The sequence below is a fragment of the Macaca fascicularis genome, chromosome 5 (assembly GCF_037993035.2).
Source record: "Macaca fascicularis isolate 582-1 chromosome 5, T2T-MFA8v1.1".
Classification (NCBI taxonomy): domain Eukaryota; kingdom Metazoa; phylum Chordata; class Mammalia; order Primates; family Cercopithecidae; genus Macaca; species Macaca fascicularis.
Window position 1 is genome coordinate 156,071,040 of NC_088379.1, and position 21,868 is coordinate 156,092,907.

At 40.7% G+C, this 21,868-nt stretch overlaps 1 protein-coding gene across 38 annotated transcripts in view; it reads right to left on the reverse strand.

Annotated features, from left to right (window-relative positions):
* The window catches only part of SH3D19 (SH3 domain containing 19), a 196,319-nt gene that overhangs the window by 37,565 nt on the left and 136,886 nt on the right, over positions 1–21,868 (reverse strand). For 24 of the 38 annotated variants that reach the window (XM_074040594.1, XM_074040587.1, XM_045392938.3 and 21 more), the window contains 5 exons: positions 19,118–19,160; positions 16,557–16,695; positions 16,277–16,427; positions 14,103–15,107; positions 5,495–5,602 (listed from right to left, as the gene is read on the reverse strand). In XM_074040594.1, the coding sequence (XP_073896695.1) occupies positions 5,495–5,602; positions 14,103–14,796 (802 nt within the window). In that variant the 5' untranslated portion in view covers positions 14,797–15,107; positions 16,277–16,427; positions 16,557–16,695; positions 19,118–19,160. Of the gene's footprint in view, positions 1–5,494; positions 5,603–14,102; positions 15,108–16,267; positions 16,428–16,556; positions 16,696–19,117; positions 19,161–21,868 lie in introns of all 38 variants that reach the window. The other 14 variants (XM_015450907.4, XM_015450906.4, XM_065545568.2 and 11 more) reach the window with 1 other exon arrangement.

Sequence of the window (21,868 nt, forward strand, 5' to 3'; positions counted from 1 at the left end):
TTAATTAAAATTAAATTAAAATTTCAGTTCCTTAGTTTCACTAGCCACATTTCAAATACTAGCCACTGTGACTAGTGACTACTAGCACAGTTAAAGAACATTTCTATCTTTGCAGAAAAGTTCTATTGCACAGTGCTACACTAGATAATATCCTACCTGTTTTACAGATAAAGAAACTGAAGCTAAGAAAATAAATGCGCTAACCAAGGTCTTACTGCTAGTAATTGTCAGATCCATTGTTTTGAACCTAAAAGTCCATGTTCATTTTGATAAGACATGCTCCTTCTTAATAGGTGGTGTATTCAACACTCTCTCATCCAAAAATAATTCAATGTGTTTTCTTTCTTTTTTTTTTCTTTGAGATGGAGTCTCGCTCTGTCACCCAGGCTAGAGTGCAGTGGTGCGATCTCAGTTCACTGCAAGCTCCGCCTCCCGGGTTCACACCATTCTCCTGCTTTAGCCTCCAGAGAAGCTGTGACTACAGGTGCCTGCCACTACGCCCAGCTAATTTTTTTTGTATTTTTAGTAGAGACGGGGTTTCACCGTGTTAGCCAGGATGGTCTCGATCTCCTGACCTCGTGATCTGCCCGCCTCCGCCTCCCAAAGTGCTGGGATTACAGGCGTGAGCCACTGCACCCGGCCAATGTGTTTTCTAATTCATTAGCTTCTGATTAATGAACATAACTGCCCTCAATTAAACAATACCTTTACATCCAAACCACAGCCATATCAGTGATAATTTACCCCCAACTTATTTTAAAAAGAAGGAAACAAAGATGACCAGATTTAATTAGTGACAGTTAATTAAAATGAGTGCGCAAAAACAACTGGAGAGTGGATGACTGTAACATACTGAAGGACGCTAAAGCCACCTTTTACAGTTTGGTTTAGGCATTAAAAGGAGATGAGCAGATAAGCATTCTCTCTCTTTTCTTTCTTTCTTTTTTTTTTTTTTCAAATGTACACTCTCTACTTCCATTTCATGTGATAAACCTATAACAAGAAGATGATTTGTCACGTTTCTGTTTTATCCGCAGACAGGAAAACATTCTTAAAGGGAGGAAAATACCCAGGCCAGCAACTAGGAAAACAATGATTTAGAGCGAGGCAAACATTCTTAGTGAGAGGCAAGGCTGCTCTGGGAGTTAAGACATATATAATAAAAACATCCAACTCAGTCACCATCTTGAAGATATTTTCTGTGCTGTGGTTTCCGTATTCTTACAAGGAAATAGTTGATCATTTAGAATATAATACTGTTGTGACAAATATTTAAGAGTATACGCCAGTAATATGAAAGTAGAAAGGAGATAGCTTACTGGAAGGAGGAACACAGGGAGTATCTGGTGTGAGTATGTGTGGGATGTGGAGGAAGATTTCCAATTTTAAATAATGTGGTCAGGGAAGGTCTCTGAGAAAAAGTGGCATTGAGCAAAGATCTGAAGGATTGGTGAGGGAGGGAGCCTTGCAGACATCTGGGAAAAGGACAACCTGGTCAGAAGAAACAGGCCCCAGAGGAAAGGAGCTGACAGGTTCAAGTAAGATCAAGGACATTTGCATCATGAAGCTATCCCCTTTTTCCCAAATTCTTCAGACACCAAAGTTTAATTCTTTTCCCTCCACAGAATATATGCATTGCTTATTAACAAAATTCTGAGGAACTGATTTTTGACATAAATAGAAATAACTCTCTAGAAATCATTCTGTCATTTCAGTTCTCCTACATTTAGCAGTATAGAATTCAACTTTCTTTTTGTTTTTTTTAGACGAGGTCTCGCTTTGTTGCCCAGGCTGGAATGTGGTGGCATGATCTTGGCTCACTGCAACCCCTGCCTCCTGGGTTCAAGTGATTTTCCTGCCTCAGCCTCCCAAGTAGCTGGGATTACAGGCATGTGCCACCATGCCTGGCTAATTTTTTTTTTAATTGAGCCTTTATTTTTATTTATTCATTTTTTTAAAACAATTTTTTAAAAAAATTTTACCTTAAGTTCTGGGATACATGTGCTAAACATACAGGTTTGTTATATAGGTATACATATGCCATGGTGGTTTGCTTCACCTATCAACCTGTCATCCAGGTTTTAAGCCCCACATGCATTAGGTATTTGTCCTAACGCTCTCCCTCCCCTAGCCCCTAACTCCCCAATGGGCCCGGTGTATATTGTTCCCCTCCCTGTGTCCATGTGTTCTCATTGTTCAGCTCCCACTTGTGAGTAAGAACATGGGGTGTTTAGTTTTGTTTCTGTGTTAGTTTGCTGAGAATGATGGCTTCCAGCGTCATCCATGTCCCTGCAAAGGACATGAAATCATTCTTTTTTTATGGCTGCAGCCCGGCTAATTTTTATATTTTTAGAACAGACGGGGTTTCACCATGTTGGCCAGGCTGGTCTCGAACTCCTAGAATTCAATTTTCTACCAGTTCTTGGAGCTTTGTCAAGATAATAATTAAAGTTGCTTCCTCAGCATATCCTTTTCAGGATTTCAGAGCTTATTAATGCAGTTTACGAGTGTGCAGAAAAAGTAAACATAGCAGGCCTGAGACTTCATCCCTAGGAAGTACTACTTACAAGATTGGTCCCTTTTTATGAGTTTCGCTCTTGTTGCCCAAGCTGGAGGGCAATGGCATGATCTCAGCCCACTACAACCTCCACCTGCCAGGTTTAGGCAAGTCTCCTGCATCAGCCAGGCACACACTACCACGCCCGGCTTATTTTTGTATTTTTAGTAGAGATGGGTTTTCACCATGTTGGCCAGGCTGGTCTTGAACTTCTGACCTCAGGTGATCCACTTGCCTCTGCCTCCCAAAGTGCTGGGATTATAGGCATGAGCCACCATACCCAGCCACAGGATTGGTCCTTGACTGGCATATAGGAACTTGGACTTTGGGACAGTTCTCACCATCCTCAAAACTGATAAAACAGAATATGTGGTTTATGCTGAACATCTGCTTTCCTCCTGGAAATCTGGAATTTTGCTATGTGCCAAAATTTCTAGGAGTGCCTACATAACCAGCCCCTAATAAAAACCCTGGGCACTGAATCAGTAGTGAGCTTCTCTGGTTGACATTTCACACGTGTTGTCACAACTCATTGCTGGAGGAGTTACGTATGTCCTCTGACTCCACCAGGAGAAGACTCTTGGAAGCTTGCATCTGGTTTCCTCCAGACTTCACATTTGCCTTTTCTCTTTGCTGATTGTACCTCTTATACTTTTGCTATAATAAATAATAGCCATAAATACAACTATATGTTGAGTCCTGTGAGTCCTCCTAGTGAATCATCAACCCTGTGGGTGGTCTTAGGGACAATGACACAACAGATGAATAAATTTAAAAATTTGTATTTATTACTAATTTCTGTAAAAGTTGTATTACTTAAAATCCAGGCAATATTTCTCATCATTATATGTTAGTATACCTGTTAAAATCCAGAATATATTTAACAAAGTAATAGCAAACAGGCAGACAACCCAATAAGCTATCATTTTACTGATTTGTGGGCTATATAATACTGTCAAAAGAAACATACTGCCAGTTTTTTCTTTTCTGTTTTTTTTTTTTTGGAGATGGAGTCTTGCTCTATTGCCCAGGTTGGAGTGCAGTGGCATGATCTCGGCTCACTGCAACCTCCGCCTCCCGGGTTCAAGCAATTCTTGTGCCTCAGCCTCCCAAGTAGCTGGGATTACAGGTGTGTGCCACCACGCCTGGCTTTTTCGTATTTTTGATAGAGACGGGGTTTCATCAAGTGATCCGCCCACCTCAGCTTCCCAAAGTGCAGGGATTACAGGTGTGAGCCACCATGCCTGGCTACCACTGGTTTTTAAATCTAACATTAAAATATTACCTCTAAAAAATAAAATATAACTTCCTAAGAAACTAGAACCAGAATTTGATACCTCTGATTTTTTTTTCTCCTCCACATTCTTCATAGCAACTCAGTTCAATTTTCTTGCTACCTGGCTGAGATCCATCAGTTAGTAACAGAATCATCAAGAAGACACTGAAACCAAGAGACTGATCCTTCTGGGTAGTGCTTTATGGAAAAACCAAACTCCTAAAATAAAGGGAAAATGCCTGCAGTACAATCCCGGGTGCTACAGGTGAAAGAGTGGGATGCTTGTTCTGCTTTAGGAGGAATGAAGTGGGCAGAATCTCTTGTTAGACAAAGGCAAGAATGCATGTGGGCTATAATATAAAGGCATTGCAGGCATAAATGAAATTAGAGGCCCACAGAGAAAGCTGTGTGATCACTCCAAGCAGTGCCATGAACTGCTCTGGAACCCACTGTGTGTGTGTGTACACATACAAATACACACTTTTAATCACACTTTATAATAACCTGGTGCCTAAAATAAATAGTACTGGCCCTTGTGGCTTTCCCATTATAATAAATATCAGATTTCTTTTTGAAGTACTTATTAAAGCTCCTACCGAATTTCATATGTTATACTATTAAAAAATCAAGTAAGGAAAAAAAAAAGTAAGGAAGTAAACCAAAATGTAACGTTACACTAATTTAAGAAGTTTTCTTTTTTGAGAAGGATTCTTACTCTGTCACCAGGCTGGAATGCAGTGGCCCAATCTCGGCTCACTGCAACCTCCGCCTCCCAGGTTCAAGTGATTCTCCTGTCACAGCCTCCCAAGTAGTTGGGACTACAGGTGCGCAGCACCACGCCCAGCTAATTTTTGTATTTTTAGTAGAGGCAGGGTTTCACCATGTTGGCCAGGATAGTCTTGATCTCTTGACTTCGTGATCCGCCTGCCTTGGCCTCCCAAAGTGCTGGGATTACAGGCGTGAACCACTGTGCCTGGCCAATTTAAGAAGTATTTTTATAAACTATTATTTCAAGCTTTTGGTTACTGCTCTTCACAGAATTCACACATAGCCATATTTGAGATTATGCTGATTGGAATAATATACTCGTGACTGATAGACATATACAACCTTTATTTGCTATTAGTTTAGATTACTTTCCCACCAAATTTGTACCAGAGGTGTTAACATGGGATATACTAATTGTTCTAAATTCAGTCTCCCTCTATTCTCTGTCTAAAGACAACATTAAAGAAAAATGAAATCCCCAGCCTGACCAATGAGGTGAAACCCCGTCTCTACTAAAAATACAAAAATTAGCCAGGTGTGGTGGTGTGTGCCTGTAGTCCCAGCTACTCGGGAGGCTGAGACAGAATTGCTTGAAACCGGGAGGCAGAGGGTGCAGTGAGCTGAGATCGCGCCACTGCACTCCAGCCTGGGTGACAGAGTGAGACTCCCAAAAAAAAAGGGGAAAGGGAAAGGAAGGGAAAGGGAAAGAGTAAGGTAATCCAAATTTACTGAACTAATTCTTCAAAGAATTGTGAAAAAACAACTTGCTTTTAAATAGCTTTGACTATGATTGAGAGATTATACATAATTTCAAAAGCAGACATTGATAAATTGGCATATATTTCTCCCAGGCTCTTGAAGAAGCAAATTGAAGAAAGCAGAGAAGTGCTTACATTTTCCTGGTTTGGCTGGAATTCGAATTACAGTGGGCTTCCTGGTGGGTGCTGGTTGAACTGCTCGTTCTTTCATTGGTTCTGTTTTTGCAGGGAGCTGAAAGGGATCTAATGAAAAACATAGTTTTATTTTGCATGTTTTAGTTAACATGGACTGAAACAAAAAACCTCATTCATAATTTAAAAGTCATACTTTTCATGCCCCTAGGGAAACTATTCATGGATAAACAAAATCTCAGTTTGCAGAGACAAAAACAAAGTTGGAACTCATAAAAGGAAATAACTTAGTGTTCTGTAAATAATTCATGTGGCTTTTCTTCCTCTCTGATGAAAGAAATCGAGGATGATCTTGAATTATGTAGAAGCTGATCTTTCAGGGGAGTGTAATCATTTCATACACGTCTGCCTGAAAATGAGGGGCAACTGAGATGAGGAGACCATCTTTCCCACATCCTAAAGCCTCCCAGACGCCACAGACAGGAAAGACTCTTTCCCCGTACACCCCCCGTGCCTGTCCCAGAATATTTACTCCCAGGGCCCTCATCCTACCCAGTGCTGTGCCTGGCACAGGGAAGGTGCTTAGCAGTCTCAGATTTAGTAGTTCCGTAAAACTACACTTCAGTAACCTGAAAATGAAAAACATTCTATCCCAGAAATAAAATAAGGCATATCCCTTCAAATATTTAATTTTGGGGCAAGGATATATGACTCGGCATTCCTCTATCTTAACCAATTTATTAAGTAATTGCAGTTTTTGCCATTAAAAGTAATGCACCAACCCAATATTTTAAATGGATAGTATATACTTAGGAGAAACACTTTAAACAAAAGCATAGTTGTAAACCTTTTTACTGAAACAGTCTTTAACATAAATGTCCTTGTTAGTGGTTTGGAAAAATGACTATAACTTTTTTTAAAAAATGGGAAATCTACAAGTAAAAAGATTAGCAAAAACAAAAGAAAATGCTCTATAATGGATATTCTACTCAGCACCCAGGATCGCATGAGGCTGTCTTTGCTTTTATTTAACAAGAGGCGAAATGAGTATATGCTGTAATTCTGCACCTGTTCTATGGATCTTGCCTGTGGGGAGATACTCTCTATAAAACTATGCACTCCATAGCTCCTGTGATGAACAGCGTTCAAATTCTGCCTGTTATGAGGTGTAATTCAATAAGCACCTTTTGCTGACCAGCTCTTTGCAGGATACACGAATGGCTGAGCTAAGAATAAAAGCCCTTTTGTCAATCTGTACTTCGCCTTCTCTTCCACTCAGTTTTCAGTCAACCTCACCATCAGATGCCCTGCCAGAGGCATCACTCTCTCACTAGCCACTTGCTCATATATTTATGCCAGTAACAGTGCTGGGTGGGGAAATATGATGGTAAAGTACAATCCTAGTTTAAGTTTCTTATCTACCACTTAGGAAGGGTCCCCAGATGGCAAGCTAGCTAAAATTATTATTATGCCACTGAGGAAAAAAGAAATAGATGACTCCTCCGTGGAATCTTACCAGCTCACAGTGAGCGAGGCGAGTCTAACGTTAAAAACACCAACTCAAGATTATCAAAAGAATGGCATCAAACTTTAAAAAAAAAGACTACTATATTAATAATATAACTTTCCTCCACTTTGACCTGTGTCACCCATAAAACTACAAAGCTCCTGTTTTCAGATTCAACCAAATTCCTTAATTATTTAATTTTATTATAACAAATATATATGAACAAGTATAATAGTACATTTTTTACTTCACAGTAATATTTGTTGTAAAAGAAACAGTAAGAATTATATAAAATAGAAAAAGAAAACCTCTTGTAATCTCATCTCTCTAAAATCAATTATCGTCTAAAATTTGGCATATCTGTCCATGTATTTTCTATAAATATTACAAGTATCATTATTATATAAATATTTTGAAAAACAAACCCAGGATCATTTTATATCAATTTCTTTATAGTTTTATATCAATTTCTTAGCACTTTTATATCAATTTCTTTGTAGCACTTTTGTTCATTCAATATTGACTGGGTGCCTGCTATGCATTAAATACTGGGAATATAGCAGTGAACACAGCACGGAACTCTGCCTTCATGGAGTCTGCATGCCAGCAAGGAGATGGAGACAAGAAACAATACATGTAATAGACAAGGAATTTACGTGGTATATTAGAAGGTGAGAAGTATATTGAAAAATGAAAAAGGTGAGGAACTTCAGGTGTGGGCAGAAGGGAAACAGGCTGCAGAAGGAAGCAGGAGTGCAGTAGGTGAGGCAGGTGACATTGTCTTTCCAAAAACTGGATTTTACATATTTCAATAGTTCTTCCAATAATCATTCACGGTGTCCTACCTTTCAAGTAGTATTTCTTTTTTTTTTGAGACTCGGTCTCACTCTGTCCCCCAGGCTGGAGCGCAGTGGTGCAATCATGACTCATTGTAGACTTGACCTCCTGGGCTCAAGCAATCCTCCCACCTCAGCCTCCTGCGTATCTGGGACTACAGAAATGTGCCAGCATGCCTGGCTAATTTTCATTTTCTGTAGAGATGAGGTTTCACTGTGTTGTCCAGGCTGGTCTGGACCTCTTGGGCTCAAGTGATCCTCCCATCTTGGCCTCTCAAAGTGCTGGGATTATAGGTGTGAGCCACCGTGCCTGGCCTGAAGTGCTATTTCTTAAACAGCTGCTTTTGGTACCAATAACCTGTTGGTTATTAGTTTAAAATTTTAGTTAATGATGCTTTTGGGGTGGGTGTGAAGGGGGAAGAAAATCTTGAGCATGTAATGACTTAAATTGTTTCCCAAATCAAATTAAATTCTGGGCTAGTATAAGACCTACACCTCACATTTCACAAGTAAGGGCATGGATGGGGGTAGGGGCGGGCAGGGAAAGGAGAAAAGAGGACAATCAGCACCTCTGAGGGGCTGAACACAGGAGGCATCCAAAATGTGCTTGCTGTGGGAAGAATGGCCTCAGGAAATCCTGACCCAAATCCTGCACACAGTGTGGGCAGATCTCACCTATCGTGTTAAAGGGTCCAATCATTTTTTGTTTTAACCTGAAGGATTTAAATTGAAGTAGCATAGGTATAACTTATGAAGTATTCAAAGTGTCCTAGCTTACTCTCTCTCGTTTTTTCATTTTTAATACCGTTAGCTGTTTTTTAATAATTGACACTCAGATCGTGTGTAATCATTCTACTATACATGTCTCCGGAAAAAAAAAAAAAAATTCTTTCTCCATGTAGCGAGGCAAGGAAGTCTTCGTGTTCTATCACCGCAGGCTGTCTGGCAGGAGTGGTCTGTTTAATGATCTCCCCCAGCTGTGCTCACTGAGTCAGTGAGCTCTGCATCTGCCTCTCTGTCTGCATGTTGTCTGGGCTGTGATCCATGCGAGGAGTGCAGATTAGTGGGGAGGATAAACAGCATTACTTCAATGAGAAGGTGGAGCCAGAGGCCTGTTTTTTATTTTATGATGGTGTGCAAGCTTCTCTCTAGCAACATAAGTTCACTTTTTATGTCTTTTCATAAGAGGGCTATTTTTTTCCCAACAGAAGTTATAAGTGCGCAACCTACAAAGCAAGGCTGGCACTTCATATTGGGGTACTCCAGACACCACCAGGTAAGAAACTGGATCATTAGTACTAGTTAAAATGTTTAACGTTCATAACCTTTGACTAGTAGTCCCACTTTCAGAAATTTATTCTTCAGAAATAAAAGCCTCAGCAGAAGTGAACATGCTTATGAGGGTATTTACTACAGCATTTTTTGTAGTGGCAAAAACCAACAAGGAACAAAACAAAATAACCTCCCCCCCAACCCACCAAATAAAAAACAAACGAAACAACCTGAATGTCCATCAACAGGGGAAATACTGAAGCAGCTATGATACACTATGAGGTATCAGGTGGGTATAAGGAGACAATGAATTAGAATTAGACCTATTATCCTGAAGAGAAGTGATAAATGTCATTGTTTAATAAAGCACTCTGCTGAGTAACAGGTGTAGGATGGTAAAAATTTCTGGAAAAAGTCCATTATGTATATATGTGTAAGCTTTGGTTTGGCATGCCCAAAGGCACAGAAGGCTGCATACTTTGTTCGCACTGGTTACTGTGGGGAGATTACATTTTTTTTAAATCCAAAATCTCTGAATTGTTTGACTTGTTACAATGAATATATTTTACTTTTCTAACAGAAACAAATCCAATAAAATAAATTCAATCATAAGGAAAAAGTTACAAGACTAAGCTGAGTTAACACCTCTGCCAAACAAACCAGAACAAAACCACTTAAAAATAAGAGAACAAAAGAGGAAACTTCTGGTTTCTTTCGTTGCTTTTTCAAGGCAATAATGGCCATAAAATTTTCCATAAAGCAACTAGAAAAATAAAAACTCTTTTTTTTGGATTTAATTTAAAAGGAAATAATGCAGATATAAAATTTTGAATTTATCTAATTTAGACGTATTTAGTTCATAACAATTAGCTTCTATTTTGTAACCTTGAATAATATAACCATTTAGATAAATCACTGTTTTGTTATTTTAAAAATTTCTACTTATCAGGATCTGAGAGTCAGTGGGGGAAGCAGTTCTTCAGAAGTGGCAAAGACGACAAGAGATAATTCTCCCAGTTTCTTTCGGCCTAATTATGCTTATGTTCAGCTATTTTAAAAAGATTACTGATTAAATACCTGGTTAAAGGTAATGCCTCCACATGGTCTGAAATTCAAAAGGGATCAAAATGCTTACAGTGAAAACCAAATTCCCTGTTCTCTCCTATCCAGTTCCTTCATAAAAGACAACCTTTGTACCACCTTTTCATACATCACTGTACATTGCATTTGAAATTTAACACAAACAATAGCTAAAATAACACAAAAAGTATCCTGTATCTTGCATTTTTCAACTAATAATATCTTGGAGGTTGGTCCAAAGTAGGGGATAACAGGTCTCTCTCCCTTTTAATTATCACACAATACTCCATTGTTATGGATGTACCATAATTTATTTAAGCAGTCCATTGACATTTATTTCCAATATTCTATAGTAGAAGTCCTTAATTCTAGAGCCCAAATGGGCCCTCGAAGCTCTGGATATTGTACCTTGAATTGTGTACACATGACTAATGGCTATTTTCTTTTTTTTTTTCTTCCCTCACAGCTCCAGTCATTGAATTAATGGCTATTTTCAAGGCGAGAAAAGCCTCTCAGGCTACCTCAGATTCTCAGAGTTTGGCAGTCTGGAAAGGGTTAAGAACTTGCTGCCATAATTCTATCACAGACTGCTCTTGCTTCTACAGAAAAACAGAACACAAAAAACACGGAGCATCTCAAGAAGAATCTCCTATCTGAATCTAAGACAAGAAAATGGCATTTTTGTCTACTTTTATTTGCAGTGATGGCATTTTTGTCTACTTATATGTGCAGTGTTTATTCTGTCTTCCCTCTACCCCTCACACCAGCACCAGGTATTCCACACCTGCTGGTGAACAAGCAGAGGCCTCTTTACACCTATACCCGCACAGTCTTCATTACCGGACTGAGAAAAACACTGACGATAAAGTAGTTTTCCACCCATTAACTGTCTCTAATAATATGCTTGTCATCACAATTAGTTTCACCATCCCTGGCTTGCTTTTCTGTCATTTCTTTCCCTTGAGTTCTGTTAACAGCAGAAATTGGCTGCTAAACTATTATTCTGGTCTGTGTAATGGGGCTGCCGGCAGAAACATTCTCCTTCTTCTGACAGCTGGGTATGATTTGTAAAGGTGTGAAGAAGAATTGCTCATACTTCTGGGCTCCATTACATTAACCTGGAAGGCATTCTACCCAAGAAATGAATCCAATATTAAATTGCCTGTTTTATGAGTTTTCCTTTAATAATTTTTCTAATCTTTACGATGTTTTCATAGCTTCAGTATTTGCGGATCTCTATTTCCTGAGATTAATATGGCAACTTCATTTTATGAATGCTACTTTATTAGATTTTCTTTAATTTTGAGGTAAGAGAAAGGGAAGGGAAGACTTATTTGTAAGTTTCTCTTCTTTCTCCTGTGTTCCTCTCCCAGTTTCTGCCTGGTGTCTGGATGATTAGGCAAGGTTTCCCAGGACCATAAACCTTTATTTACAATGACAATGCTACCAAAATACCACCAAAAAGTCACAAAGCCCCAAATCGAAAAGCAAACAAAAACCCCTCCACAGGTCAAGGCATTCAGAGGTGATCCTGAAGGCCTCTGGAGGGCGTAAGCAGGGAGGCAACAAGGGCCAGTGTGCAGTACAGAAACTCCCCCTGGGTAGCCACAGTATGGAGTGTGATAGGCTTGTCTGAGTGGGCTCAATTTAGGAGGCCACTGCAGCCATCAGAGTGTAAAGGCCTAAAGTGGGGCAGAACAGGGAAGGACGAAAAGGAGAGGCAGAGTCAAGAACTATTTGGAAGGTAAAACCAGCAGGAGCTGGTAACTAATTAGATGTGAAGGCAGAGAAGTAGCAATCATAAAACTACTACTTAATGATCATCATATTTCACACAATGTGATAGCGCTTTCCTATATGATCACATTTAACCCTTGCAATATCCTAGGTGAGGAGTAGTATTATATCTTACAAATGAGGAAACAGAGGCACTGTGAGGGTAAGAAAATTGCCCAAGGTCACATAACAAATGTGGTAGACCCTGGCAGACTCCAAATCTGAACAGTTAGTCACTGCGTGACACAGTGAGAAGACTCAAGGATGATCTCTGGGTTTCTCCAGGGAAGGCTGGTGTGTGTGATGGTGTCACTAGTGAGTTGCAAAATATAGGAAGAAAGAAAGGTTTAGAAAGAAGATAGTATTCAGCTCAGTATAACTCCATAGTCAAGAGCAATGGTTAAAGTCAGATAGCACAAGCAAATTACACACTTTGCTAAAAGACGCCCCAATAATTAAATGTTGTGCAATGAAGTGGTAGAAATCAAGAAACAGAAAAGGCTGAGTATGAAGCATGAGACTGTATTTATGTTGAAAGTATATTGTTGACCTTCCTTTTTGAAGATGACTATAATCATCTGCTAGATGATACAAAATAAATTCTCAGCAATTATTAGTCAAGTTGCCATCCCCATAGAAACTAGCAAGTTCTACAAAAGGTAATATTTCTTCAGCTTGCTGCTGTTGGGTTTATCTATCCCTGTCCTTCTCTGAATCTTGTTAATACCAAAAAGGCTTATACAAGAAAATGGTTATCAAAGACTTGAAAAGTTTTTAAAGTGTTGCCTGGTTAAGGATTCATGAAAATATTGGGTAGCAACATTATACAGTGAAAAATAAACTAGACTTAGAATAAAAACACTAAGTTTGAATCCTGACTTGGACAATCGTTTTATGACACTGGGCAAATGATCCATAGATCTCCCTCCGTCTCACTGTCTTCATCTGCAAACGTAGGCAGTGATATCTCACAGAGGGTTGTTGCAATTATTAAATAAAATAATGTATGTCTCGGTATTTAGGAGAGCATTAGGTACACTGCAGAAGCTTAATATATTCAAATTTTTTCCTTCCACCCTTTATGGACAAAAGCCATGTATGTCTTTTAGTTTATATGCTAAAATGTTGTGTGTCAGTTACAATGTTCTGTGCGTGATGAATATTTAATAATGTGTTATGTTTGCTTTCATTTTAAATACACCTGTGTTATGCAGAATTTGGTTTTGAAATCACAGAGCCTGTACTATTTTGATGCATGTTAAACATTTATACAGTGACAGTTAACCTTTTGAAAATTCTATTAAGTTTATACGTTCACAAATTCCATGCAAATAAGTAAACAGCAGTAAAATAAATCTTATCAATGACAAGTAAAGCAGCTTAGTTTGACAAATCAAAGACAAGCTTTACCATCACACTCTCCAACGGAGCAGTGAGAAGAAAGAAAACATACTCTCTACCTTCTGGGATATTTAATTGTACTGATCTTGGCAGCTACCTTACAACTGTTGTATTTTATTTACAAAATTTTTCACTCTCAAGGGAAGATGTTCTATGAAGATTAAAGGAACAATTTTGCAACATGTGGCTGGGTCTTCATTCTGTACATTTTCGAGTCCTCCCCTGGAGCTGGCCCCTCACCCAGCACTCCCAGCTGAGGCCCATTTCATCTGAGGAGCCCCTCTGGGGCCAGGGCATGACTTCCCATCTATGAAAAGCCTCCTCTGCATCCTTCTACACATTCCCTAACCTCCCTGGATCCTTTCAATGTGAAGCCTGAACTTCCAACTGTCAAGAGTCAGCGAAGCCAGCCCCACAAGCTATTATAGTCTAGCCCCTAGCCCCAGTCTGCTTACTTCTGGCTCATATCATAGTAATTGATGCATGTGTCTCCCCCTTTCTGACTCCATCACCCCCATCCTGTATTTCCCCTTCCCTCCCTGTCTCCATTCCCCACTTAGCTCTGTGTTTTGTGATCTCTCTGTTCATTCCTGTCTGTTTCTACACACACACATGCATGTGCACATACTTGCATACACACATCTCAGTAACTTACGTACTAGAAACTAAAACAGCAAGTGCCATTTAAAATACCCTATCATGAGTTTAGATTCCCTTCCACTGCTGATTTTTCACTTACCTAGAACCATCTCTGAACCAACAGATTCTTCAGCCAGGTTCCCCGATGGGGTGGGCAAAACATCATCATCAAAGCTGATGAGATCGATGTCCCCCAAGGGCTTGCTCTGCAGAACTGGAACTGGGGGGTTGGCTGGGGGCCCTTCTCCCAGTGACTTGTATGCTTTGGCTTGTGATGCCCCTGCGAGTCGGGGAGGAACAGTGACAGGTTTCAGTGGAGCTGAAGGGTCGGTGGGATTTTCTGAGGAAACAGATTTCTTCAGCAGCAAAGGCCGCGGGGCAGGAGTTGGTACTTTCTTCCCACTGTCAGAGCTCTCAGCCAGGGGCCCTCTTCCTGGAATCTCAGGATTAACACTTCGTATAAGGCCAGGGTTTGGTTTCTTTGGCAATTCAGGTTTGGTAACTGGGAGGCTTCCTGCTTCTTGCAGAGGAGGGCATGGGGTGAGTCCTTCCTTGGAGGTCACCTTGAGTCTGTTCTCAGTCCCAGAGTCCCACTCTCCAGAAGCTCTGCTAGCAGCTGGTTTGGGAGCTACAGAAGGTTTCCCTGAGGAAACAGTAGGCTTTGGAGGAAGTGAACGTGGAGTAATTTCTGGTTTCTTGGGCAGTCCTGAGGTTTCTATATTTGCCTGACCCTCAAACACTTTAATTCTGGAAACAATACTATTTTGGCTTTGTTCCGTGTTCATAATGTTCATCACTGTCTGACTGTCTGAGGTGCTAGCGTTGTCCAGCAGAGACTGGGGCTGGCCTGGGGATGACTCCTCTCCTATGGCTGCTGGGCTGATTTTCTGGTGACTTTGCTCTTTACTGTGAGAATCTCTGGGTATTGGTCTGAGGTTGCTTTTTGATCTTGGTTTTGGCACTGGACATCTTGTAGCACTGGGGTTTTCTGGACAATTCTGTTCTTCAGAAATATCAAAGACTATTAAAGGTGCCACATTCGTTGGAAGATTGCCAGATGAGACTGTCGGGAAAGGCTGAAGAGGCTTGAGAGGTGCCTGTAGTGCTGATGAGACCAAAACAAATAAAAACAAGCCGTAATGTTAACAATTTATAAGAAAAAAACACAGAAGATACACAGATTTAAAATTACATACCTGGAATATCAAGAGATTTTGGTTTCTTTAATTAGTTAAAAGTGATTCAAAAATGGAAATGTTTATTCTGTTTCCTGTAGGAGTGCTCTTCATATAACACATTTTTTTTTTTTTTTGAGACAGGGTCTTGCTCTGTTGCCCTGGCTGGCGTACAGTGGCTCTAACACAGCTCACTGCAGCCTCACCCTCCAGTGCTCAAGCGATCCACTCACTTCAGCTTCCCTAGTAGCTGGGACTACAGGCACACCCCACCACACTCAGCGAATTTTTGCCTTTTTTTTTGTAGAGATGGGGTTTCACCATGTTGCCCAGGCTGGTCTCTTTTTTTTTTTTTTTTTGAGACTGAGTTTCGCTCTTGTTGCCTAGGCTAGAGCGCAGTGGCGCGATCTCGGCTCACCTCAACCTCCACCTCCTGGGTTCAAGTGATTCTCCTGCCTCAGCCTTCCTGAGTAGCAGCGATTACAGGTGTGCGCCACCATGTCCGGCTAATTTTGTATTTTTAGTAGAGACAGGGTTTCTCCATGTTGATCAGGCTGGTCTCGAACTCCCGACCTCAGATGATCCGCCCGCCTTGGCCTCCCAAAGTGCTGGCATTACAGGCGTGAGCCACTGCGCCCGGCCATCAGGCTAGTCTCAAACTCCTGTGCTCAAGGAATCCACCCACCTTAGTCTCCCAAAGTGCTGGGATTGAGCCACATGAGCCACTGTGCAACACTTTAAAAAAGCCTAACAGGACAACCACCCTTAGCATCCTATCAAGTATAAGTTGCTAAATATGAGATACTTCTCAGTGGGAATGAATGGAATCAGCGGTAATACCCACCATGAATTATACGGATAATGTTTTTGTGATATAAACTAGGGTAAGCACAAGAGATTGGGGCTGCAGTTTGTAAGAATGATCTATTACAATAATCACCGCATACCCAAAAAAAGCAAGCACACAGTGATCACACTGACTGGGCAGCAGACCTCAATGAATTATACGCAAATTGCAAATTATTTTAAAGGCTGGAAGCCTACAGATTACTTCCCTAGAACTAGGTCAGAGTTAGGGAAGACAAATTACTCGCATTACTTTGAGGCAGATCGTTGTCTACTTCTGAAAAGTCAGTCTGAGTTGCAGAAGTAATAGTGTGCCTTGGAGCAGCAGCAGCATTATTATTATTTGTAGTATTAACTTGAACTTGGTTGATTTCTTTTATAACTTGTTCATAAGACGGTGGGAGCTGAAAAGTAAAGAATGAAGATTTTAGACATCTAAGGGCAATAGCTAAGGTGTTGACAGTCTCACTGTTCTTAGCTTCGAATTTCATTTAAAAAATAAAATGCAAAGAGATAATGTAATGTTTATTCACCTCAGCAGGAACCAGCTCATTAGGCCTCCAAGAGCCAGCTGCAGATGATGTAGGAAAGCCCAATCCTGGGGGTGGGGTTCCTGGAAACCACGAGGCTGGCCTCAGCGGCTCAGCTGCCACAATGGTGATCTCTGGGCGCCTAGTGGACAGAAGCCTCAGTGAGGTTTTGCAGGATGGTAACAAGCTACGGTCTATCTGTAAATGTCCAAAGATTCATGAAAACCACCACCACCCAAAAAGTTATAAGAACTAACACAGTCACAGAAATGACCTGTCCGGCCTGGGCTGTCTCTGACAGTACACCCAGACAGGCTTCAAGGGAGCACACGACAATCATCCTCTATGACTTTGGCCTCAAAAAGTTAGAGCTGGACCCTGGGCACACTTGGCTCTGTCTTGGTTGATAAAAACTAAGTAAGGCCTATACAATCTCTTCAATCCAGAGCTATCCAGCCTTAGGGCAGACATATAGCATAAGGTATAAAAGCCCACCAAATGGAATTGTTTTTCTGTTGTTATTATTATTATTATTTGAGACAGAGTCTCACTCTGTTGCCCAGGCTGGAGTGCAGTGATGTGATCTCGATCTTGGCTCCCTGCAACCTCCACCTGTCAGGTTCAAGCAATTCTCGTACCTCAGCCTCCCAAGCAGCTGGGATTACAGAAGTATGCCACCATACACGGCTAATTTTTGTATTTTTAGTAGAGATGGAGTTTCACCATATTGGCCAGGCTGGTCTCGAACTCCTGACCTCAAGCAATCTGCCCACCTCAGCCTCCCAAAGTGCTGAGATTAGAGGCGTGAGCCACCACGCCCAGCTTGGTTTTCTGTTATTATAAAGCGCATACTCTGAAATGAAAATTACTATTTAAAAAGAATATCCTCTTCTGCCTTACTTCATCTCTGTTACAGTTCACAGTTATGTTTAAGTGTTTTGGTTTTACATGTTCACTTCGAGACTCTGGGATGTGTCTCTGGGTTCATGGTCAGTTTTGTATATGATTTGATGATTAATCTTTAATACTGGAGAGCTGTAGTGATTTAGCATGGCTCCTTTTATCTTTTTCTTAATCTGATTCTACCTTCTCATGTTTAAAGTAATTAATTAATTTTGCAGAGACAGGGCCTTGCTCTGTTGCCCAGGTTGGACTGCAGTGGCGCAATCACAGCTCACTGCAGCCTTGAGCTCCCCTCCCCTCAGCTTCCTGAGTAGCTGGGACTACAGGCACATGCCACCATGCCTGGTTAATTTTTAAAAATTTTTTGTAGAGAGATGAGGGCTCGCTATCTTGCCCAGGCTGGTTTCAAACTCCTGGCCTCAAACAATCCTTCCAAAGTGTTGGGATTAAAGGTGTAAGGCACTATGCCTGGAGCATGTTTACATTTTCTCTTCAACCTGATTTCCTAACAAACACCAACTGTGTGACCCTGAACAAATCAATCAACAGTTTTGATTGGAAAACTCAGTTTTCTCACGGGACATATATGGATGATAATACCTGCTCTGCCTTTCTCTAGCACTCTATGGAAAATAAAAACAAAAAAACCACTGTCATTATCAAAATTATGCATTACATACACACTCATGCTACATTGTGAAACAGTAGAAGCTGATCATTGATTAAATTTGAACTGCACTCCCTAAAAACCTCTGCTTATAGCTTCTGTCTAAACAGTAAGAGTTATTAGTTAATAAATGTTAAGCATCGTATGTACATTAATTCTTATGACAACCTTATGATGTAGGTATGATTAGCACCATTTTAAAGATGGAACAAAGAAGCTAGCGAGATTAAGCAGCTTGTCATCCAAGGTCATATGGTAGAAAGTGGTGGTCAGGATTTGAACTTGGTTCTGACTCTAAAGTCCTTGTCCTTCATTATTCTATACCATACTGTAAGAAATTTGACAGCTGGGACCATGACTTATAAAAACCTCTCTATCTGATTGAATATTATGATGTAATGTAAAAAAAAAATCTATCCATTCATTTAGCCATTTGTCCACTTCTCCCATTCTTTTATTTGTCCATCCATCCTTCCATCCATTCTATTGTCCATCTGTCCACTGGTCCTTCCTCCTATCTACCCAAATATTATCTCTTCTTCCTTCTCTTTTCCCTTCCTTTTTCCAAAAAGCCGTCCAGCCTTTATTCATCGTGCCTATCCCCTCTTTTCCTTTCTTTATCCTTTCATTCAATTTTCTATCCTGTCATCCATCCATTTGGTTAGGCAACAAGTACTACTATGTAGCATGAGGTACAAAGCATTTCTCTGAAGCAGTTACAATGCTTTACATGTAGCAGTTGTTTAACAAACATTTAAAAAATCAACTTCAGCAAATAATTACACTCAAAAGAACATTTTCAAGCCTGTATCACTCATTCTCTCAAGCAAAATCATCTTTCAAACTTACAAGTTAATTCAGGAGATATACTGATGATGCAGAATACAAGAATACATTGCTTATGAAAGCAAAACATTTAACTTGCTACCTGATAACACACTTTTATTTCAGTTATTAGCCTAATATATGTTCTCCATTATAAATATAACCATACCTTCTGTCTCGATGAAGTTCACTCTGAATAGAAGTCCGAGAAGCTGTTGAAGAAGGAATAAACTGGTATAGTACAAAATTAGTACGTTTGGTAAGGGTTTAAATTTTTACAGATTACACAATTGGAAAAAGCTTATACTTGACATCATATAGAATGTATGAATTTTAATATCCTTAAATAAAAAAGTAAATCAAAATAATCATTTTACTGGCATAAAGTTAATTACGGTTATATATTGGAGATTGCATAATATATAGATTTCAAAAACTCCCCAAAGAACATTCTGTAGTTGTGAAAATAATTTGAAGAATGAACAGAGAAAAGAAGACACCTATTAAATATAAATTGCATGGTTGGAGCATTAAGTGATGACATGAAGTAACAATGGGCAGAAAAAATTTTAAATGTCTATTCCAATCTATATGACTATGCTTTTGTGATGTTTGTTTATAAATCTATTGTATAATGAAACTGGTCAAATTTTCATTTTTAGTCTAACTTATCTGAAATTTTATAACCTTTAAGTTGTTTTATTATTTATTTTGAGACAGGGTCTCACTCTGTTGCTCAGGCTGGAGTGCAGTGGCATGATGTTCAGGGCTCAATGCAGCCTCAAGTTCCCAGACTCAAGTGATCCTCCTGCCTCAGTCTCCTAAGTAGCTGGGACTACAGGCATATGACACCATGCCCAGGTAATTTTTTGTATGTTTTGTAGAGATGAGGTGCCGCCATGTTGCTGGTCTCAAACTCCTGGGTTCAAGCGATCCTCCTGCCTGGGCTTCCCAAAGTGCTGGGATTACAGGCATGAGCCACTATGCCTAGCCTTTTATTATTTAAATTAAGATATAATAATAAATGTAAAAGGTGTTCAGATCACTTTTATAAACGTGTTTATAGCATATGTTATTATATATGCAGCACTGACTTTTTCCTTAAGTCTCAAACTCAAGTCCTTAAGCTTCATAGTTTAAATTTTTCCCCAAATTTTACTTCATAAAGTAAACCAAGTCTTAATCAGATAATCTGGAACATATCACATATGGCGTCATTTTTTTCTTTTTTTTTTTTTTTTGAGACGGAGTCTCGCTCTGTCACCAGGCTGGAGTGCAGTTGCATGATCTCGGCTCACTGCAAGCTCTGCCTCCCGGGTTCATGTCATTCTCCTGCCTCAGCCTCCCGAGTGGCTGGGACTACAGGCAACTGCTACCATGCCTGGCTAATTTTTTGTATTTTTAGTAGATATGGGGTTTCACCATGTTAGCCAGGATGGTCTTGATCTCCTGACCTTGTGATCCACCCGCCTCGGCCTCCCAAAGTGCTGGGATTACAGGTGTGAGCCACCCGCCCGGCCCATATGGGGTCAATTTTTATGTAATAGAGACTATTACCTCTATTTTTCAAGGAACATATTCTAAAGATCTCTTTGGGGAAAAAAAATCTTCAAATACTATACTGTAAAGATTCGTGGCCGGGCGCGGTGGCTCAAGCCTGTAATCCCAGCACTTTGGGAGGCCGAGGCGGGTGGATCACGAAGTCAGGAGATCGAGACTATCCTGGCTAACATGGTGAAACCCCGTCTCTACTAAAAATACAAAAAACTAGCCGGGCGTGGTGGCGGGCGCCTGTAGTCTCAGCTACTTGGGAGGCTGAGGCGGGAGAATGGCGTGAACCCGGGAGGCGGAGCTTGCAGTGAGCCGAGATCATGCCACTGCACTCCAGCCTGGGAGACACAGCGAGACTCCGTCTCCAAAAAAAAAAAAAAAAAAAAAAAAAAAAAAAAGATTCGTGCACAAAGGAAATTTGTTTCAGATATAAACTATTTTAACCATTTGCTTTCATACCTCTGTAATACTCAACTTGTTCAATTCTTCCTATTTGAAAAGATTGGAAGCATAGATCTTTCCCCTCTCCTATTAACTTCTGCTTCTCTCTGAAAAAGGAGGCTGTCAAAACTGGGGGAGGCAGGGGTGGAGGTGGAAGGTGGGAATGAAATTTAGGCCAGATTGGAGCCGTGACAGGTAAACCTCTGCTGGGTTGGCAAAGCAAACCTCTAACATCTGAAACCAAAACCCCGGGTCTACTTGGAGGATGTCCTCATATTCATACCATCAACTGGTTTGACTGACCATTAACTTTTTTTTTTTTTTTGAGATGGAGTCTTGCTCTGTCGCCCAGGCTGGAGTGCAGTGGCGCGATCTCAGTTCACTGCAAGCTCCACCTCCCGGGTTCACACCATTCTCCTGCCTCAGCCTCCCGAGTAGCTGGGACTACAGGCGCCCACCACTATGCCCAGCTAATTTTTTTTTGTATTTTTTTTTTTTTTTTTTTTTTTTTTTTTTTTGAGACGGAGTCTCGCTCTGTCGCCCAGCCCAGGCTGGAGTGCAGTGGCGCGATCTCGGCTCACTGCAAGCTCCGCCTCCCGGGTTCACGCCATTCTCCTGCCTCAGCCTCCCGAGTAGCTGGGACTACAGGCGCCCACAACCGCGCCCGGCTAATTTTTTGTATTTTTAGTAGAGACGGGGTTTCACCGTGGTCTCGATCTCCTGACCTTGTGATCCGCCCGCCTCGGCCTCCCAAAGTGCTGGGATTACAGGCGTGAGCCACCGCGCCCGGCTTTTTTTGTATTTTTAGTAGAGAGGGGCTTTCACCATGTTAACCAGGATGGTCTTGATCTCCTGACCTCATGATCCGCCCGTCTCAGCCTCCCAAAGTGCTGGGATTACAGGCGTGAGCCACCGCACCCGGCCCATT